The sequence below is a fragment of the Molothrus ater genome, chromosome 6 (genome assembly GCF_012460135.2).
Source record: "Molothrus ater isolate BHLD 08-10-18 breed brown headed cowbird chromosome 6, BPBGC_Mater_1.1, whole genome shotgun sequence".
NCBI classification, from domain to species: Eukaryota; Metazoa; Chordata; class Aves; order Passeriformes; family Icteridae; genus Molothrus; species Molothrus ater.
In genome coordinates, this window is record NC_050483.2 from 29,320,092 (window position 1) to 29,341,404 (window position 21,313).

The following is a 21,313-nucleotide window of genomic DNA, read 5'->3' on the forward strand; positions in this document are numbered from 1 at the left end:
TGTAACGTGTTGCTTGTGATATTAATGGTGATTGTGGCCACCAAGAGCCTTTCCTGTGGCTGCAGCAGCAGCAGCACACTATTGCCTGGAGCAGTAGCAGTTCCAAGGCAAGAACCATTGGGACGCAAGTACTGGTGGGGGAAAGAAAGCTCTACACTCCTGCCATTAGGATAACACAAATAATGTCGTAACTGCTGACATTCTTGGGGTCTTTTTGTTTGGACAGTTGTTCAACACACATATATACACACACATATTTAAACTTGGGCAGCTGGAGAAAGTCTATCATCAGATACATGTAAATATGCCTCAGTGGAAGTGGATCCTGCCTGCACAGCTGGCTGCTGCTGCAGTGAGCTCATGGGGTGTAAAAATAAGAAAGTTAAAAGAACACCTCTCCTGGAGTGATTGAGATAAACATTAGGTACTGCCAGTTCCCTGCAGTCACTAGGCATATCATGGTAGGGCTCTAGCAATGTCTTTTTCCTATACTATTTGGTCCCATGTCTATAGTTTTCTCTGAATATCAAAAACTACTCCATTAGAGTACAAACTTTAGTTAAAAATAGGTCAAAGTACAAGCTTTCTTAAATGTAACCATTGTTTGCACTTTTTGCAGGTTTCTTTTTAAGTGAAACTGCTCCTTTTTCTGTACAGGTCTCTCTGATGTGTTTTAAATTAGCTGATAATCTGTGTATCTCATAGCTGGTCCACTTTAGTGAAGGGGCAGATGACTGAATAGATGTTTTAACAGCTCCATTTCATTCTACAAATGAATAAGATTGCTGTGTCCCCTGGGACCTTAGCAATCCATACATCACTGTGCAGCCTATGACTTTATTGCTATTCTTGCTGCTTCACATCAGCTGCAAAAATTAGAGTTTTTTTTCTCAAATGTCCTTGAAGATTGAATAAACAGATAATAAAAGGTCTTTTAAAAATAGAAAAAGGTTGAAACGTACCGGCTATAAACTCAGCAAAACTTATTTTGGCATCAGTTCTAAATGTAGTTTTGAGGCAGGACACAGCGTTCACAGTTGGTTTGCTGTAGTGTTGCCCTCTCCTCCTTATTTGCACTCAGCCTCTCTAAGGAGTAGTTCTCCCAAAGGGGCCCGTGGGTACCTGTAACACCTTCCTCAGGCACCACGGTCACAGCTGCACTGTGCTGAGAGGGGTTTGAGGAATCCCCTGATGCATCACAGGGGCATCTCCTCAGGCTTTGTGGCATGGTACACACCATGGGTAATGATAAAGGAAGCTGATAACCCACAGATACATTCTGTGCAAGGATCAGCCTGCTTGTATGTCCCCCATGCCAGACACTGCTTCTGATTTCATAGCAGGGATTTTTCTGCTCCTTACTTTCCAAATTCATGTTCTGACATGTTGAGCTCCCTGCAGAGAACCAGGTTTTGGTCTCACAGTGGAGAGAAAGAAAGAAAGTAAGAAAAAAACTCCAAACCTAAATAGTAGCAGTAGGATATTTTTTTATTGTGAGACTTGTTTTGGAAGAGTAAGCAGAAAGATCACCCAGAAAAGTGGGGGGGAAAGAAATCCTCTTCTCAGCTGGATCATAAGACTCTGAATATATGGTAGGTGTACGCTTCACCACGGAGGTGGCCCTGTAATCAGTGCCAGAAATATAGTGAAAACTGGAAGACAGTTCTGCTGGGCAGAATTTAAGATTAAGAGGAGTATCTACCATTTTATCTTCCAAACAAAATTAGGAGTTTTCTCATAAGTCTAGGTTATGGCTTAACTCTCTTTGGGTAGTTCTTTCCTGGGGTAAAAGTATGGAGACAGTCTCATCAGCTTGACATTACTCTGTTACTGCTGTTCCAGCTCAGAATGCTGGTGTGGGGAGTGGAGATAGCAGCAGAAACCCTACCTGTCTTTGTGAAGAGGTAGCCAGGGTCCCTCTGGTAGGAAGCAAACAACAAGGCCCTCTTACAGAAACAGCTCCAGAAAAAGCATAGAAACATTGGTTGTCCCACAACATATAGGGTAGAATCAGTACAGCTGAGAATCTCTGAAGAAGGGAAGAACCAAATCATTATAGAAGGGAAAAACCAAATCATTATAGAAGGCCAAATGGAAAGCAGAGAGGTCAGGACGAGATGTCTCAAAGTGTAGATAGGTTGAGAGGGCTAAGGGTAGGAGATTTTACCTGCAGGTATGTAGCAGGAAGCTAAGCTGCAGGTTTTGGTTTGGGTTTTTTTTTTCACATTTTACCCTTCTTCCATTTTTCTTCTCTTTGTTAGGCGGAGACAGCAGCAAATCGGATCTGCAAGGTGCTGGCAGTCAACCAAGAAAATGAACAGCTCATGGAAGACTACGAAAAACTGGCCAGTGATGTAGGTGTTGTTTTCTGAGTGGTGATATGCAGAAAAGAATTGCATTTAATGCTGATAAGTAATCTTGGGGATTGCTATTGAACCACTGCTATTTTCCCTGGAAAATTAGTTTTTCCTCTTCAAATTAAGGACCAAAGTTACCTTTAAGACAATCTACTTTAAAACAAAAGATTTCCACAGAGAAGCGTTGAATTTCTCAGTTTATTAGGAGCCAACCCAGAAATGCTAAAATGGAAGGAAAAATCAAGTTGGTTTAACTTGAATTTGTCAGGACTATCCAAGATCATTACATCTTCCATACAACTTGTATCTTAATATACTGTAGAAGTCAGGAGTTGGATCAGAGAATAAAAATTAGTGATACTTGAAGAAAGAAATACGCATTTACTGGTAATGGAAAGAATGTGTCAGATACAAGCTGGAGGCTGCTTTTGTTAACTGAGAAGGCTGACAGACTGACAACAGGGAAACTACAAGAGACCAAATGTGGACTGGAGTATGTTTGTGGTAGATAAGTAGGGAAAAGATGGACAATAGAAGGGCAAACATAACCCATAAGCCTGGTTTCAGCCTGATGTGAAAAGCATAGGGCACTTCTCCACTCGCACTCTAGACAGCCTATTGCATTAGCATTTTGCCAGCTCTCCAGATGGATTTGTTATGGAGGTGTATTCAAGGAGCAACAGTGACTTTGAGGAAGCTAGAGTGGGAAAAGTGTAAGGCTGAACTGAAGGCAAGAACTTGATTTCTCCTGTCAGATTCTTCTGGAGATAAGATGCTTACAGCATCTTTTAGTTATGCAACAGTCCAGCAAAATTCTTAAGGCTTTAACATAATCTGAGGATATAGTTTTGGTCCTGCTTGTGCAAAAACTGTGCCTTAAGCATGTTGGATTGGCACTGCTGCAACTAGCAATACTACTTAGTGTGGTAGGGAATGTGCTGCTCATTAAAAAAAAGTACTTCCAAAAAAGCTGGCCAACTTTCCTTTATGAGCCCTGCTGGTGGCAGAATCTTTCTGACAGCAAACATAAAAGTAAATGGTCCCTTATGAAAACAGAGCAACACCTGCAGTTTCAGCACAATTTTCAGTTCAAGGCTTCTTGTCATTGCTCCTCCCAGCTGCTGGAGTGGATTCGTCGCACCATCCCCTGGCTGGAGAACCGGGCCCCGGAGAACACCATGCAGGCCATGCAGCAGAAGCTGGAGGACTTCCGGGACTACCGCCGCCTGCACAAGCCCCCCAAGGTCCAGGAGAAGTGCCAACTTGAGATCAATTTCAACACCCTGCAGACCAAGCTGCGGCTCAGCAATAGGCCGGCCTTCATGCCCTCCGAAGGGAAAATGGTCTCGGTGAGTGTGGGTGACTGCTTCTGTATACCCGAAACATGCCTAAAAAACGAGAGCTCCTTTCCTCCCATGGGTGGGCAGAGAATGCCCACCTTCATAGTGACATATTCTCTGAGAAGAACTCTGAAAAATACAGATCAGGGAGGTCATGATAGGAGAAGATCAAGTGATTGTTGCTTCTCTGTGTCTAAATCAGACTCTGAGACTCTTCACAAGTTGCATGTCTTTATGAGGAGATGTCTCGGTGGCTTTTGTTCTTTCTGATTCAGAAACGGTTGAGTTTTGTTAAAGTTTGATGTAGGGGAACTTTAAAACTCCAGAGGTTTTTAGAGAGGCTTTTCTTCTGCAAATGGTTATATCCTGGGCTTCTAGTCCTGCTTGCCTTAAGTCTGACACTTTGTCTCCCTGACTTGTCTGCACAGCGCTGTGAGATGAAAAGCCCATGCTCACTCCCTCCCATCAGTTGGAGCCATATAGCTCACTGAGACTAATGCTGCTGAACATCTTCCCTCCAGCTTCTAACTTGCCTTTCCTTCTCATGTTTCTGTCTCTAGGATATAAACAATGCCTGGGGTGGCCTAGAGCAGGCTGAGAAGGGCTACGAGGAGTGGTTATTGAATGAGATCCGGAGGCTAGAGAGGCTGGATCACCTGGCAGAGAAGTTCCGGCAGAAGGCATCCATTCATGAGTCCTGGACAGATGGTAATGCCAACCTACATGCTTCCTGTAGCCTGAGACAGTGCTGACTGTTGTGTAGGGAGGAGGAGATGGATTGTGCATGGGTCCTTCCATGAGAGTTTCCTCTTGAGAAGGCTAGATTTATTTCTTATTTTATTAGAAAGCAGTGTATGGAAACCAGCTTATTCTCTGTTCTGCATCATGCAGTCAACATTAGCATTTCCTAACTGGCAAAGTGAGAACTTTGGCTAGAAGAGAGCAGCCACAGAGCAGAGGAAAAGTTCCTGTACAGTAAATGCTGCCATTGGCTCTAACAGGATCAGCATAACCCATTTTGCACATACTGAGACAAGTCCAGTGTAAACTGTGACCGTGCTGGCTTAAGCTACATTATGGGCCCTTCTGTGTTGTTAATGGCAAACTCACACTTCGTGGTTTGAAAGTGAGCACTGAGCTTCTCTAGGCCAGCAGGCTTGGGGACAAGCCTCGGGTGGGGCAGCTGGAGTGAGGCCGATGCCCTTTTGAGGGCCCTCGAGGGTGCCTGGGTGGCAAGAGCTGGCTTTGGCCACCCTGGGTCCTGTCCTTCATTCTTCTGTCCTTTGGCTCCCTCCCCAGGTAAGGAAGCAATGCTGCAGCAGAAGGATTACGAAACTGCAACCCTGTCGGAGATCAAGGCCCTGCTGAAGAAACACGAGGCCTTTGAGAGTGACCTGGCTGCACACCAGGACCGCGTGGAACAGATTGCTGCTATTGCACAAGAGCTCAAGTACGGCACCCCAGCCACGTCCCATCCTTGGGGCCAGGGAGGCTTAGTCAGTTTTGCCCTTTGGAGAGCAAAAAATCCATCCCCATACAAAAATGCTGGGAATTCCCAGTGTTTCCAAACAGTATCTAGGATACTGCTATCCAGTATCCGGACACACCAGAAAAGCAGGCCAGAAAATGGATGAGCCATGGGTGCTGTTGAGGAGGAGGCAGAATTATACTCCTAAGCGAAGTTTCCATCCTCTTCCAGTTCATTTTGCTGTCATGAGCCCTTTCCTAAAGAGTCTGACCTGCTGCTGGCACAAGCTGTATTTAAGACTTGTTATACTGTCATACTTCTCCAGGAACAGAAGGAAAGAGCTCATTGTGGTCTCATTCATTCCCCCAGGAGTACCTGCACTGTGTGCATTCTGTTCAGCACTTGCTGCTGGGCATCCTTGCAGCAGATCAGCTCTTTCCCTGCTTCACTCCAGCTTGGAAACGTTCAGCTCCACTCCTTTTCCTGGAATAATACAGGTTACCAGGAGAAATGAGGGGCTCATCAGGATTGCTAGAGGTACCAGGCAGGCAAAGAGCTAGCAGCTGCAGCACAGGGAGGTTTTGAAACCCTGCATGTTTCTTGGCAACAAACAGTCTAAAACTACTTGGTTTTGACTCTGTTTCCTATTTTTAAAAGATTTATACATCACACTGGCCTATCTGGAGTCCGGGCCAAGATCAGTCCTCTCAGGCTGAAGAGCTGTTTTTCTCTAAAAAATTAGGATTATTGGATCAAGATCATTATCTTCTTTAACAACAGAGATTTACAGAATTGCTCTTTTCCACTGGAGGATTGACCTTGGAACAGGAGGAGGATTCAAGGCAATCCTCCATGTCAGTAAGATTAAAACTGAGTCTGTCTAGTCAGCAAGCATTACCTGACCTGCCACTTCCAAAGTGCACACTGCATGTCAGCCAAAGCAGCTGCAGCTCTAAGAGCAACAGGGAAGACTGAGGCTTAAGCTGTGGGAGAGGCTATTTCTTCTCAAGTGTGAGAACAGCAGGCTCTGCTCTTGTTGTAGAAGCCATCTTCCATTTCAGCAAAGAGGCCATGCCCTGAAATATCATGGCAGAGCTCTTTTCTCCTGCAGAGACACACTTACAGAGAGATGCAGAGGGTGTGGAGGAAGCCACTGCAGCTACCCATGGCAGGAATATTTGGGGCCATGGCACGTTGCCCTCCCTGGCTGCAGTGGTCCAGCACAGGTGTGTTAAAGGTTAGGCTTTCAGAAGGAGTTCTTTCATCTGCAGTGCTGGCTCTGCAGCAAAGTAGATCAAGCAACTGATCTGGATTAAAAACCCGGAAAAGAAGTTATTTTTAGCCCCCATCAGTTACCTGGCTAGTTTACTGGAGGACTCCACCAACAGCTGTACCCACACACCCCAGGAGGGCAATAAAATGGCATGAAGAAACAAGGCTGGGGGGGGTAAGAGTGTAACCTGCATTGCTACCTAAAGGATTGCTCATCAGATGGCTCAGGGTCACTCAGTGATTTATTCCCAGTGATTTATTTTGGGTTTTTCTCTCAAGGCTGACACTTCCCAAATTGGCTGGTCTCCCTCTGCAGATTTCTCCCTCTTTGCCCATGTGCAGTGCGTGAAGCAATGCAAGGCTACAAGCTTTAGTGCGTCCCTTTGTTCTCCTTTCCCCAGTCATACTTTTACCAGCCTGTGTTCCTTGAGTGTCAGCCTATAGACATGTCAGCAAAGCGCTTCTTGTCAGGCATATAGGAGAGAAACTACACAGTTATTTTGGGATTGTCCTAAATAAATTTACTGGGTTATGTAATTTAGCTATTCCTTGCCACCTATACTATGCAATTCTTAAGGCAATCTTAAGCAGTTTCTTAGTGTTCCTAATAAAATCTTCTGTTTCCATTCTGATGTATAAGACACAGTTTGTTAGACTGCATAATGTTCTTAAGCAGAATACAGGAGCAGATTGCTCTCATCATAATCTGCTTATTTCCAGTTTGAGCAAAAGTCTGTGCTCCCTCCCCCTTTTTGGCAAGTTATTCCCACCAGATAGCCAGCCCCAGTATTTGTTGAGGCCTTGGGTGGTCCTGTCTATGCTGTTTGGTTCAGCATAACATAGTGTCTCCTAAACTAGATCCTGATATTATCCTGACTTGCTTTATTTGCAGTGACCATGAGCTCTTTGTCTGAATCTGTCTTCAAGATGGATGAAGATTTCTAACATGTTTCTCTTATTTCTGTGCAGGGTCATTATTTGACTTCTTGTCATTTTTTTCCCCACCCTTTACAGTGAGCTGGACTATTACGACTCTCCCAGTGTCAATGCCAGGTGCCAGAAGATCTGTGATCAGTGGGATAATCTGGGTGCCCTAACCCAGAAACGTAGAGAAGCCTTGGAGGTGAGACATGTCACAAGTTGGACCTTCTGGGTAGTGCATTCATGGGGGCCAAGCTGCAGTGGCCACAAGCAATATCAGCTCACTTGTGAACTCCTGGAACATCCTGCACTGTAAACATGGCCTACATTTCAGTAGACTTAGGCTGCTTTTCTTCAGCACAGTTATGATGCCATTTGTTATCTCAGGCTACTGATTTATTTTTACTTTTTAGCGTGTTTTGTAATTTCATTCTGCCTGAAATTTTGCCTTGTTTTGTTTTATTTCAAAGGACCTTGGATTTATTTTATTTCCCCTAGAGGGAAAAATTCTGTCCAGTGTGTAATCTCTTAACAGCAGAGAGATTTTTAGTGACATGCCATCCTGGGAGGGAGCACCAAGGAGGTCTGAAAGGAAGGAGCAGCTTAGACAACCCATATATCTATGTGATTATTCTTCCCCAACCATCTCTCTTGATTTTCTTTCTTTTATTTCTTTTTGTGCATGCACAGAGGACAGAGAAACTACTGGAAACAATTGACCAGTTGTACCTGGAGTATGCCAAACGAGCTGCCCCTTTCAATAACTGGATGGAAGGGGCCATGGAAGACCTGCAGGACACATTCATCGTTCACACCATTGAGGAGATCCAGGTACAGAGCAGTCATTTGCACCAGTTAGGTGGGGACTGTGAGAAGTTTGGGGTCTCCTGAGTTGTATGAATTCAGAGTAGTATGAATTTATAGGTTATATTTTGGTGCTTCTGCTCTATTGAGTGAGCCTTATCAAGATAAACAAAAATAAGTATGTTTTTCCTTTATTTTCTCCAAAAACTTGGATCTGAATAGGTATAAAGCATACATACATCATCCTAGCTGGACACAAAAACTGACAACAGATTTTTCAGAGTAACTCCAGAGCCATAGTAATGGAAACCTGAAAACTGAAACAACCTTTTAGGGTCTTGTGGAATTTTTCTTAACCCACATGAGCAAAGCTTAGTGCTGCTTACAGGGTCTGCAGGTCAATTCCTACATGGAATGTTGTGTCCAGGGTCATTTGGTCCTATGTGATAGGACATACCATGAGGACAGTTGAGCTACTAGCTGGTTTCTACTAGCTGGTTTTTGGTGCTGAGCGCAAGAAAAACCAGAATTGTCCATTTTGTTGCTGAATAACCATTTGAAATCAAAGTTGTCTTGCCTTCTCCAAGACAACAAAGACAGTATCTCAGTTTTTCCCCTTCTGAAAGGATGTTAGGAAAGCAACTTGAGGTATACACAGGTAATTTGCAGACCTTAGAGAGCAGGAATTACTCTTTCCTGAATTGTAGTGGGGACTTCTATTTCACCTGCCTGATGGGCTTGTGAAAAGAATTCAAGTCAGGTCTTTGCCAGAATAGCTGACAGAAGTGTGACCATCATCAGAGAGGCAGCCTACAGGGAGACCTACAGGGAACAGGACAGCCAGGACTGCGAGGCAGTAGTGACAGTTACTGTGTGACAGTTACTTGTTTCTTCCATCCTTCCCTTCTGGACAAAGGGGTTCATTAAGTCTTTCTTAAAGCAAAATAATCTAAACAGCACTTAACCATTTCCATCGTCTCCTTGTGAGTGTTTGCAATGTCTTTCCCAGCCCCCAGACTTGTATTGCATCTCTATGGCCACTACAGCAGCTGCAAAGCAATGAGTCACCCTGTAAGGAAGGAATTTTACAGAAAGTAGTTAACAGTGTGTGTTGTGAGAGAGGGCAGTCAATCACATGGTTTACTTCATTCCTTCTTCTGTCCACACTGTTCCCTTGCTTATCCCTGCGCACACCTCTGTTTCCCATGCATTTTCCTGCCTCTTTCCCTAGACTTGATCTTCTAGGTTTCTGGGATGAAGTACCTTAAAGGCCTGTAGAAGCAGTGGGAGATGAGCCAGGACCAGCTGGCTTGTCAGCTGGCTACAAACTACCAGCAAGCACGCCCCAAACTTCAGTCCTTGGAGCACAGCCCGGGCACCGCAGCGAGATGGGGAGTGGGAAGGGCCTGTTGTGGTCAGGAACAAGGAGCTGTTTTCCAGCAGCAGGAGCATTGATGCCTATGCAAGTTTGCAGTTGGCTGGAAGACCTTCACCTGGTTCTGACTCTGACCAAATTGAATCTGACCTCAGTACTCACCTGGAGTTACTTTGGGTGTAGAAATAGTGCATACCTAGTGGGAGAAGAGCATACAGCACATTTAAACTAGTGAGACTTTTTTTAATAGTAATTCTAGTAGTCAGCTCTTCTTCCCCAAAGAGGCTAACAAGCAGTCACTGAGCAGTGTTGGAGAAATAGTTTCCCCTAAATTATAGCCATTATTATTCCTTTTTTTGGTATGTGATCTCTGTCCCTGGTCAACATGGGACAGAAAGAGAGGGAAAACAAGACTTCACATCATTTATCTACTTAAAACTTCTTATCTAATGATACTGAGAGAACCTGGAAAGTGTAGTAGAGTAGCCTGCATTGTGTCCTGGGAATATGCTAGCTTTTGCAGTCACTTCAGGAGTACATTTGCTGAAGAGGCTATTCCATAAGTAATGTTCTTACCCTCCCTTTGCTGCTGCCTTCCTTCTGCAGGGATTGACCACAGCTCATGAGCAGTTCAAAGCCACCTTGCCAGATGCAGACAAGGAGCGACAAGCCATCCTGGGAATCCACAATGAAGTCTCAAAGATTGTCCAGACATACCATGTCAACATGGCAGGAACGAATCCTTACACTACAATCACCCCACATGAGATCAATGGCAAATGGGAACATGTGAGTTCTTTCCAGCCTTGCAGGGTAGTGGAGGACAGTGTCACTGCTCAACCACTGTGGGCCCAGGAAATGGATTAATACTCTGCAGTTACCGTCTTGTGCTTACTGCTGAGTTTAGTGAGGTTTTGTCATTTGGTTTTGGCTCTGTTGCTGTATACTTGGAAAGTGGAAAAGACACTTGGTACAATTGCCTAAGGCACAGACCCCCTTTTACATGCTAATTTTAAATGAAAGTTGCTAGATTTGAAAGCTTTGAGGGTTTTAGTCTTCAGTAGACCTACAGGTAAGTATAGCATGTGAATCAGTATCCTTTGTCACCATTCAGCCCCTCTGATGTTCTGTCTCTGCAGCCAAGTAGCCTTTCCCTGCTGTAATCCTAAAAGAGCAGCTACTGTCCCTACCCGTTGTGCTTATGGTTCTTATTAACAAACAAAATCACCCATGTGAGATCTGAACAGAATCCTGCAACTCAGTTATCATTAGCCACCAAAATCCCAAATAATGAATGGAAGCTGCCTCTGGTCTTCCATGGCCTAACACGAGTTTGTGTGTATCCTACAGCAGATAGGATTCACAATCTGAGAGCTTGCCCAGTGTGACTTAAACCATATGACTGCTTGTATTCAGTGCAAAGACCCACTCCTCCCTGCCTTGTGGCAACTTCTGCATTTCCTGTACATGTGCCTTTGTGTGTCTAAACTGCACACTGAGTTGTTACTCCTTGTTGTAGGTGCGGCAGCTGGTTCCCAGAAGGGATCAAGCTCTGATGGAAGAACACGCCCGCCAGCAGCAAAATGAACGGCTTCGTAAACAATTTGGTGCACAGGCCAATGTCATTGGACCCTGGATCCAGACCAAGATGGAGGTAGGGCTTTGCAAAGTTTGAAATACTGTTTTCCTCTGTGGTCTTCACTGATACTATTATTCATTATTTCTGTTGACCACCATCACAGCCATTCTTTCTTCAAGTTACAGAAGGAGAAACATCATAGAAAATATCAAGAATTCCAAGATTGATATTAGTTACTGAGGCGCTTGTACTTTTCTTCCCCTAACTGTAGTACCAGAAAAAATTACTTACCTACAATGAGGAGCACTAGTATTTTAAGATTTGTGTTTATATGCAACAAACTCAAAATCCTAAATCAGAGACAGTTCGTGTAATTGCTGGCACAGCAATGGTCTTGATACATGTGACTAAATAAATACAACTAATATACCAAACATCTGTAGAGGAGACATTTTTAAGGGAGATCTCTCTTTAGGTAAGATGTGAATTAAAGTCATTGGAGTTGATAAAATGTAAAAATATGAAGCTATTACTGATGGCAGGAGCTGGAAAGAAGAGAGCAGTTACAGAAATGTCTCTATGAAGAACCGTACACCAGAAAAAGATTCTGCTTGGTCGATTACTAGCTTATGGTCTGCAGCTTCCCTTTCTTTTGTATCCTTGTATTAGACACATCTTATGTGATTCACCTCACTTGAAAAATGTTCATTTAGCACTGTGCTAAATTTTTTGCTGACACTGTCTCAGCTCCTGTGAAGTAACTGCTCCATGAGATTATTTTTTTTTAATCATCCTGCTGTGTGAGAGTGAAATTGCTGCAATAAATGTCAAGCATGTTGGGGCTTGTCCTTTCAGTGGAGTCTTAACTCTTTTGGCTTTGCTAATGCAGGAGATTGGCCGCATTTCAATAGAGATGCACGGGACCCTGGAGGACCAGCTCAACCACTTGCGGCAGTACGAGAAAAGCATTGTGAATTACAAACCAAAGATTGACCAGCTGGAAGGAGACCACCAGCTGATCCAGGAGGCGCTTATCTTTGACAACAAGCACACCAACTACACCATGGAGGTAAATTCTGGCAGCAACTAGACAGCCTCATCTGCTGTGGCCAGTTAGTGTTAGCCACATGTAGCTCTGGCAATGTGCTGTGGTTCTCAGGAAAACAGAGAACTTGATAATATGGCCAAGCGTGCAATGACATGTCACTGAATTTCATTTTTGCCTTACTGTACTTCATGCCCACCCATTCCAATGTACTTCCAAATATAGACAACAGAAACAACCTGAATCCCACGGTGTTCCTTGAAAAATTGACAAGTCTCATTTCTCCTGCCACCTGATTGTGTTAGCTGGGATTAGAAAGGGAAGCACTGATGGTTTTGAGCTGCCACTACCTGGCAGAAGAAACAAGTTCAACAGAAGTTTTTTTTAAAGTCAGAGACTGGCTTCCTGTTGATAATGTGAGGCTTCTTGGGAGCAGTCCAAGTTCAAAATTAGTCCAGCTGAACACAGGCTTTGAAATTTGTTTTTTTGTTTCTGGCCATTTCCATTAAGCAAGAGCCAGAAGCAGGGGAGCACCAGTGTCTTCCAAGCACTGTGTTTTATTCAGTTTCTTGGTTAGGAGAGTCCTCTGCTTAAGTAAGTCCTAGAAGCACTGTGCTTGCCTCTCATTTGTGTAAAAGGCCTCCAATATGCTGCTTTGATGAGGCAAAGGAATTTTGCAATAGGACCAACTTTTTCTTAAGAAAGACAAAGATCAGAAATTAGCCTCTTCAGTTTTTTCAGTGAAAATTCAGGTTTTAAACACCTGCAGATTAGAAGGAATCTTTTCTGAGGAAATGGACACCAGGGACTGCCTTGAACACTGGGATCATTTAATTTGCAATAAGTAGCACATCTGATCCACTGGCCTCAGAAGCAGAAGAGCGACTTCTTAATTTTGATATTGTCCTGACCTCTTTTACTAGCATATCCGTGTGGGCTGGGAGCAGTTACTAACAACAATTGCTAGAACCATCAACGAAGTGGAAAACCAGATCCTGACCCGTGATGCCAAAGGAATCAGCCAGGAACAGATGAATGAGTTCCGGGCTTCTTTCAACCACTTTGACAGGGTAAGTCAGTGCTGACTGCAGCTACAAGCTCCCATGTGGACTGCACAGTGCAATAAAAAAAAAGCAGTCACTGTGATAAAACGGGGTCACAGAAGATGTTTCATTCTTAAAAATGCCACTCCTGTGGATCACTCATTTCTGTGAAGACTGCCAAGTGATTGTTAGCCTGGGAGAGGTATGTCTTCATAGGAAACTGCAAAATTTCCCGATAAAGCAAGACTATGGAGAGGTTTGAACTCTTTTTTAGGCAATTAGACTTTTATCCATTCCTCTACAGAGAGCAAATTATTATTTGGTTTATAAAATTCTTGGGACCATCTGTTCTCCATCTTCTATACCATCTCTGCCATATCTGAGGACAGCCTGACCTCAGAGATTGGCAATGCTTTTAAATTGCTGAACACTGGCTATTTCAGCCCTTCTCTAGCTATCTAAGAAAAATAAACCATGGGTTCTTTTCTTAGGAGAGGGACCCATGAAGCCCTGTAGATTTTATTTTTTGACCTTCATATCATTTGCCCCTTCCTTCACAACAGCCTGAATGTTAATGCAGACAGAACAGGGGTTTCCTACTTTCAACTATTTGATTATGAAGGCTTAACATTAACTTAAAAAACTGTTTTTTCTTGAAGAAAGGCACTTGAAATTGGCCCCATCATCCTGTCTGTAGCTTCGTTGATCTGTCCAGAGGTGATGGTAGCAGGCAGGGGCTCTTCAGTGCTTTGAGGCTGTTCTGAGCTAAAATTCTGCAGGATGGATGGGGATTCTTAGTTCCTGTAGTAGCTTGTGTATTATTTGAGGGGTACATCCAAATACTGGGGGAACGGGCAGTGAGCAAAGGGAGGAGCAGCTGCCAGGCTGTGTTGTGCTGCACTGTACATCTGTGCTGCTGGCAGAGCTGAGCACTTGAAATAGCTTTGCCAGTCAAAGCTCCTCCCCCTGTGCAGGTCTCATAAATACAGCCATAACGCTGCTCCCCTGAGCTTCAGCTGGTTTTCTTTGTCTGTTCCTGGGATGCCCTGACAGCTAAGCTTCCTTGGGTGTGTTGCCAAACATACCTGCCCTCACCTACTCCTTTAGTGGAACTGTTGACTATAAGATTAAGGCAATGCTTCCCACTGCCTCTGCCTGCTTACCTGCACTCTGGGTTACTAGTGAAACACAGGGCTTCTGACACTGGATAACAAGCAGTGATGCAAGTAATTCACTTGGGAGATTGAGATCTTGAGGCTTCTGAGCATCAGCTGTTTTTGTCATTCAAATGCTCTAAACATGAGCTCTCTGAGAAGGAACTGTTCCAAGAGCATTTTTAGCACATCCTGAAATGTCATTGTGATATCTAATGTTGTACACTTTTTATTTTTCTTCCCTATCTTTCTATCTGCATGTCATTCTTCCTGTTCCTCTCTCCTCACCCACTGCATGGTGCACCTGTTCGTTGTCCTTTCACGTGCCTTTGATGTCCTGTGTGTCCCCTCCTCCCGCCGCACACCGTCACCGCACTGGCACTGCATGTCCTGCTGCCTGGCACACCGCATAACCAGGACCACTCCGGCACACTTGGCCCTGAGGAGTTCAAAGCCTGTCTCATCAGCTTGGGTTACGATATTGGAAACGATGCACAGGTACTGAAAGCTAGTGGTGAACACAGCCAGATATTAAACTGTGAAAAAATAACAGGTTTTTTCCTTTCTTTTCTTGTTTGTCTTAATCCATCTGTTGTTGTTGTTCTTGTGTTTGACTATATATACATCACTTTTCTATACTACTTCCTCTCTAAATGCACTTTGGTATCTATTCCTTTTTAATTCCTTAAATTTTTGTCTTGGGAGAATTTCTTTTATGTCTTCAAACTGTTCTGTTTACTTCTATGTCACTTAAAACTCCTTTCATTGTCCATTCCTCAATCTATCTTGCTTAATATCTTCTTGCCCTTTTTTCATCACCAATATGTTTCTTGTGTATAAACTATTCCATGTCCAAAACCACCTTTGCTTCTTCGTGGTTTCACAAACTACCTTTCCTCTGTTAATTTCATTGTCCTGTAAATCCTTCTTCTATCTTCTCCCCCTTGAAACTCATTCTTTATAACGTCTCCTGTGGGTTCATTTCTCCCTGGACTGGTCTCCCTTTTCTCTTTTGCTTTTTCCATCTTTGCGTCAATCTCTGTAGAAGAAGACTGGTATGATGGATTGTGAAGATTTCCGAGCCTGCCTTATCTCCATGGGTTACAATATGGTAATGTAGAGCCTCTGTCACTCCTATTCAAAGTGATTCTGTAGGCACCTTCAGAAATACAGGGAGAATGTGTAGTGAATGAAGGTAAATATAGCTTTATTTTCCAGAATTATCAGCAATGTTAAATCTAGTCTTAGTTGTACATGTAAAACTCTTGTCTCACAGCTCTAGCCAAAGGTACAAAAATAGAAATAATTGTCTAATTCCTGTATGTTTCAAATAAAAATTATATTTATCAAACTGTGTAGCTACTAGTAGAAGAAACAGTAAGCTTCCTCATATTGGTGCCTGCTCTCTGCATAGCACACACAACCTTCCCAGCCCTGAATATCAGTTGAAATCATTCAGAAGTATATGTGACCTCACTTCTGAATGCACTCAAAATGCTGCTCCTCCCATTCCTGCCATTTGTTTCACATCTCCTTTCCTGGACATGTAAGTTCAAGTTCCAGTCATTCTCCCTGTAGCTTTTTCCTCACCAGAACACCTGAATATTCAGAGCAGTAACTTGTGAAACCTTGAGAGAGGCATGACAGCTAATAGGAAGAGCTTCACCAAAGACTGATGCTCATCAAAGGGCAGGGGAAGAGCACAGTGCAGGCATATTCATCTGCACTCTTGGTGTCTTTACTCCTGATATCAGGCAAAGTAGTGTTTAATCATCTTACTCATCAGCCCAGTATAAATACAGACTCTTGGGTGTAGTGTGCCAAGACTGTAACATTTGATTAGGTATCTTAATTACTCTTGAAGGTATAATGTTCTGAATGTGTTAGGAGAGCCTGTTCCCAGGAGAAGACTCTTCTTTGCTCTTCCCTCCTCTTTACCTGGGGAGGAAGGAATCCCAGAGATGAGAACAGATGACCTTTGATGTAAATGCAGAAGGAAGTGAAGAAAACTACACTACAATGTTTTGGTTTTTGTAGCAAAACTTCTCTGTAGGATCTTCCCTGTAGAGACTGTTTCCCTGGGCCGCTCCAGATATGCAAGTCCTTCTTTGCAAAGCCTGCTATTAAAGATGAGTACAATACTATGAAATATCCCAGAGATATCTCTTCTGTTCTGTCAGCTGAAAAAAACTGTAGAAGTTCTCTTTTAAGTAAATGAAAGTAAAAGGATTCGAGGAGTGTATATCTTCAAATACTGCTACAGACATCTAGCACATGTATAGAGAAATTTGGGTCTTCCTCTGAAGTCAGCTGGTATTGTTCCCCAATAGGAGCATTGTCCTAGATCTGGATGTTATCCTCAGGCATAGCTGGCAATGTTTTATTCCAGAGGACAAATGAGTGGGAAGCATTTGTACACAACAGCAAGCCAAAAAAGAACATCCTGATTAAAAAAAAAAAAACCAAAAACCAGAGGTGTTTTCTATTTGGCTTTGTTTTCTAGCCTGTGAGATGAGCTGCTGAACAGTTTCTCCTCACTTTGGTAGCAGTGTTGCCTGAGTCCCCAGGCTGACATGACTCTCTTGCTCTCCAGGGAGAGGCAGAGTTTGCCCGCATCATGAGCATCGTCGACCCGAACCGTATGGGTGTCGTGACCTTCCAGGCCTTCATCGACTTCATGTCCCGGGAGACGGCAGATACAGATACTGCTGACCAGGTTATGGCTTCCTTCAAGATCCTGGCTGGAGACAAGGTCAGGCTCCACACCTTAGTTTCCTCTATCTGCTTAACTTCTGCTTTCTTTTTGCTCTTGTCTCTGAGAGAAAGTGTCAAGGGAAGCACTCTGCCATGGGAGGGTGTTTTCACAGGAGCATTCTGTAGTGCTGGAGGAGTGCAAGGTTAAACTGTGGGTTAATGAGCAGTCTCTTAAGGCACTCAAAAGCCTTGCTCAGCTGTCAGAACTTTGCAGCCCACTCTTGCTTCAAAATTTTAATTAAGAGCTTGGTCGTAATTTGTTATTTTAAAATTAACAAGTTCAGCAGATGGTTTTGATTAGTCTTGAAAACTGTTCATTACTGACATCTGTAAACTTGAGATAATCTTTCTCAGATCTACATGTCACTATCAGTTGTTACACAATCAATAGATTTTCATTGAAGATATTCAATCAATAGACTTTCATTAAGGACATGCTGTATCTGCAGGGGGGACATCTTTTAACCATAGAAATTGGTTGAATGTAGGAAAACTTAGGGAGATATGAAAAGTATTAATTTTTGGAATTTACATCATCAGGGGAAGCAGCTGATAAAATATGTAATCTTATTTTTCTTATATAACAATGCCCGCTAATCTGTTATGTAACTGAACAAATAATATGTACATGTAATATTAATGTATCTCTTTATTTGCTAATGATTTTAGTTATCTCACATGAATTATTGGATACCATTTCTCAGATTGTAATGAGTTATCCTTCAATCCAGTACTGGTTTCCATTTTTCATTAAGAATCTTCTTTTAATCATAATCTAAATATCCATGATACCTGTCCTTTAGACATATACCTGACAAAAGCCAGTTCTATTGTCTTTTGAGGCCAGAAAATTCCATATTACTCAGATAAGCTAACCACTGAATAAATAGGTACTTTGAGATGCAGTATTACTTATTAACTTGTTTACTCTGTACAGTACGTTACATATACTTGTCAGTGTTTAACATGCTCTGGTGGCTGTTACATGAATTAATATTTCATTATGAAGAAAAGTCCCTCGTACCCCAGTCATTAAAGTGAAAGGGAAAAAGAAATTATAAGAAGTCACAGGAGAGAGAGGGATGGTGTGAAACCTGAGCTATTGCTGAGACAGACTGCAAATGGCCATGAGTGAGTTAGCTAAAGACAACATAGTGATTATGATTAGCAAGCAGGCAGCTACTGTTACCTGCTGCCTGGAGGGAGGCTGAGCTCGCTCAGCTCAGCACAGTGAGTCTCCAGAAGCTGAATTTACGTAAGTTTTGCCTGCTCATTAAAAATGTCCACAGTGAAAAGACTGTTGCTGGAACTGTGGAAGCAATACAAAGTGTTTGCTTGTCTGCTGCTTGTATTGGTGCACTAGCAAGAACTAGTGGGGATTGGCCCTTTCCCTTTCTCTGAAGGGAGGGAATGGCAGCTCCCAAGGAGCACAAGCAGCTGGCTACCTCCTGCTGGTGAGCAACAGCATCCAAATTAAATTTCTGCTTTCTCCCATCTACTTTCAGCAGGACCTCCTTTGTCAACAGGAAGGCACATTCTTAACACTAATAACTTGCCTGACTTATCTCCAGGTCTTTCTTTAGCTGCACCAGCATCTCTCATGCAAAACCAATCTTCATTGTAAAAACCATTCACTTGTCTAAACAGTAGGGAAGGAGTGCATGTCCTCCCAGGGTGTAAGAGCAGAGAGCTCCCTGTGTGGGTGTACAGGTCTGGTTGCTGGGATGCTGTCCCTGAGTGTTGCCTGCTGCCCTGGTGTGACAGGGGGTGATTGTCCCTCAGGGGAAAGTCAGTTTCCAGGAAGTAACGAGTGCCTTAACCTTTGTCCTCATTGCAGAACTACATCACTGTGGATGAACTGCGGCGGGAGCTGCCTCCTGACCAGGCTGAATATTGCATTGCTAGGATGGCACCCTACAATGGCCGTGATGCTGTACCTGGTGCCCTGGACTACATGTCCTTCTCCACAGCGCTCTACGGTGAAAGTGACCTTTAACTTTTTTCTGTCGCACCACACGCTCCCTTCCCTCTCCCCCGTCCAACACACCCTATTTTCTCTTTGCAAAGCAACCTCTGCTCCGCTCTTTTTTGTGTTTTCCTGTTTTGCTTCAGATAACAGATCACATTTTTAAGTGGGGGGGAGGACATTGACACGGGACCGCCTACCTTGCCCTTGAAATAACAGTTTACAAAATTATTTTGTGCAAAAAAGTTACGTTTTAAAAAGAACAGACATATTTTATTATAGAAAAAGGTATTTTTCTCCACCAGATTGAAACTTAAAAAGAAAATGTTAAAATATTGCACCAAATATTTTTTGTTGTGACATAGGAAGTCAAGCACAATGTTACATTCCATCCTTTCCAAAAAGAACCAAACTATGGCAAAACTCCACTTGTTCTGTTAACTATTACATTTGCGTATGTCTCTCTCATCACTTTTATCTTGGGAGGGGGGAAGGCACACAAGTGCATGTGTTTGCTGGTTCACTCATTTCATGAAAATATTTTATGATAAACTTTTGAAATTGCTGTGTTTTCTAGGGAAAAAATAATGTACACAGCTCATGTTTTCATATTTAATTAAAAAATACAATATGCCTCCTATGTTTATCAGTGCACAACTTTTTTTGTTGCTGAGAGTTGTCTGGTTTCAGAACATGAAGCTTGAGAGTTGATAACTTTGATATTGCTTGTCACAAATCATATTAAAAACTTCTTGTGATAACAACTCTAGACTTTATTCATTTGTATAGTAAAATAGTATAATCCTATTTGGTTAAACATGGTAAGGAGAAGTAAGTTACACTACATTTAAAGGTATATTCTCAGCCCCACAGCCTTTTCGTTCTTGCTGAATAATGTTGAAATTGTCACAGCTTAATGACCACTTTAAATCCCCAATACACCCCTATCTTTAGAAGCATTCTTGTTACTCCTTACAAGCTAGCACAAATTAGTTACTAGAGCTGTACAAACAACAACCACCGTATCTTAAACCATTCATGAAAAATTCATCTACTGTTCCATGCTCAATATTGAACATCTGACTGATTTTGATCCCACATCTTCTGATATCATAGATTCCTCCAGGGGTCATCTTTCTACTGGACATACAAAAGAAAGCAGCCTTCAGGACAACTCCTGTGGGAGTTTTATTGAGTCATAAAGTAACACACTCATGCATGTATCCAGAAATCGGCAAAGGGAAGCAGCCATCTCATATTACAGGTGCATTTCCTGCCCTCCCACAACTTTCTTAGGAAACACAGGGTTAGGAGAAATAACATTAAAATAACATTACTGCTTCATGACATGTTTCAAGTAAGTGTTTTATAGGTATAAGCAAATACCTCTGTCTCTAGTCCCAAAGGCAGATTGTATTTTGAAGTAATGACTGCAGGAATGGTGGATTTGTGGCCGGATTCGCCAAGAGCTTCTTGGTTACATTGTCCTCTGTTCCCCAGGACAGAGCTGAGTCCTGAGGAAGGTATTGTACATGGCTGGGTTCAGCATACCTACCTGAGGAAGGTATTATACAAGGTGGGTTGGGGTTCAGCACAGCTTTCTGGTCTATTCCTGACCTCCAGTAGGACACAATAAAAATTACAGCAGCACCTTGTGATGTATCCCAACATGACAGTATCTGCCTACTGTGTGGAGAAGGGATGCTAATGTCTGCTACCACACTTCTTTCCAGCATACACCAAGATCTGCATTCTCCTGCAGGCTGGATAACACAGGGGACATGCAAATTAATGCCATTTAGCTTTATACATAGACACAGTTTGTCTTCAAAGGAGACACTGTGCAACTTAGCTATCATTGTGTTGTTAATGGAATTGAGCTGAAGCCTCCTGTGTTGAAACCCATGATACTAAGAAGCCTGGAGGGGTTGATATGAATTGTCAGTAATGTAGGACTTGGAGCAATATTTAATCCACTTGATTTTTCAGCTATGTCACTACTATGTTGCTGCAAATGGGACTGTCCTCTTCAAAGGTGTGGTAAACTGATTCCCCTTGCCATGTTTCAAAGTATATAGCATAGTACTTGTCTATTTGAAAGCTAAAACAGCAGAGAGGATGACTAGAGGCCTGAACAGATAATTTATATTGAAGTTTGCCTCTGAATATCCATTGCCCGTGCTTTGGTAACCCTCTTTCCTCTTCCACAGTAGCTACCCTGTCATTGGTTTGCTG

The 21,313-nt window shown here is 42.9% G+C and overlaps 1 protein-coding gene across 7 annotated transcripts in view; it reads left to right on the forward strand.

Annotated features, from left to right (window-relative positions):
* ACTN1 (actinin alpha 1) overlaps positions 1-19,842 on the forward strand; it is an 86,133-nt gene extending 66,291 nt beyond the window's left edge. For 3 of the 7 annotated variants that reach the window (XM_036383468.2, XM_054515042.1, XM_054515044.1), the window contains exons 9-22: positions 2,262-2,354; positions 3,476-3,706; positions 4,258-4,405; positions 4,997-5,147; positions 7,452-7,560; positions 8,049-8,189; positions 10,144-10,326; positions 11,057-11,191; positions 12,006-12,185; positions 13,085-13,231; positions 14,776-14,856; positions 15,404-15,469; positions 16,952-17,110; positions 18,950-19,842. In XM_036383468.2, the coding sequence (XP_036239361.1) occupies positions 2,262-2,354; positions 3,476-3,706; positions 4,258-4,405; positions 4,997-5,147; positions 7,452-7,560; positions 8,049-8,189; positions 10,144-10,326; positions 11,057-11,191; positions 12,006-12,185; positions 13,085-13,231; positions 14,776-14,856; positions 15,404-15,469; positions 16,952-17,110; positions 18,950-19,108 (1,983 nt within the window). In that variant the 3' untranslated portion in view covers positions 19,109-19,842. The remainder of the gene's footprint in view (positions 1-2,261; positions 2,355-3,475; positions 3,707-4,257; positions 4,406-4,996; positions 5,148-7,451; positions 7,561-8,048; positions 8,190-10,143; positions 10,327-11,056; positions 11,192-12,005; positions 12,186-13,084; positions 13,232-14,775; positions 14,857-15,403; positions 15,470-16,951; positions 17,111-18,949) is intronic. The other 4 variants (XM_054515043.1, XM_036383469.2, XM_036383466.2 and 1 more) reach the window with 2 other exon arrangements.
* Positions 19,843-21,313: the final 1,471 nt, after the last annotated feature.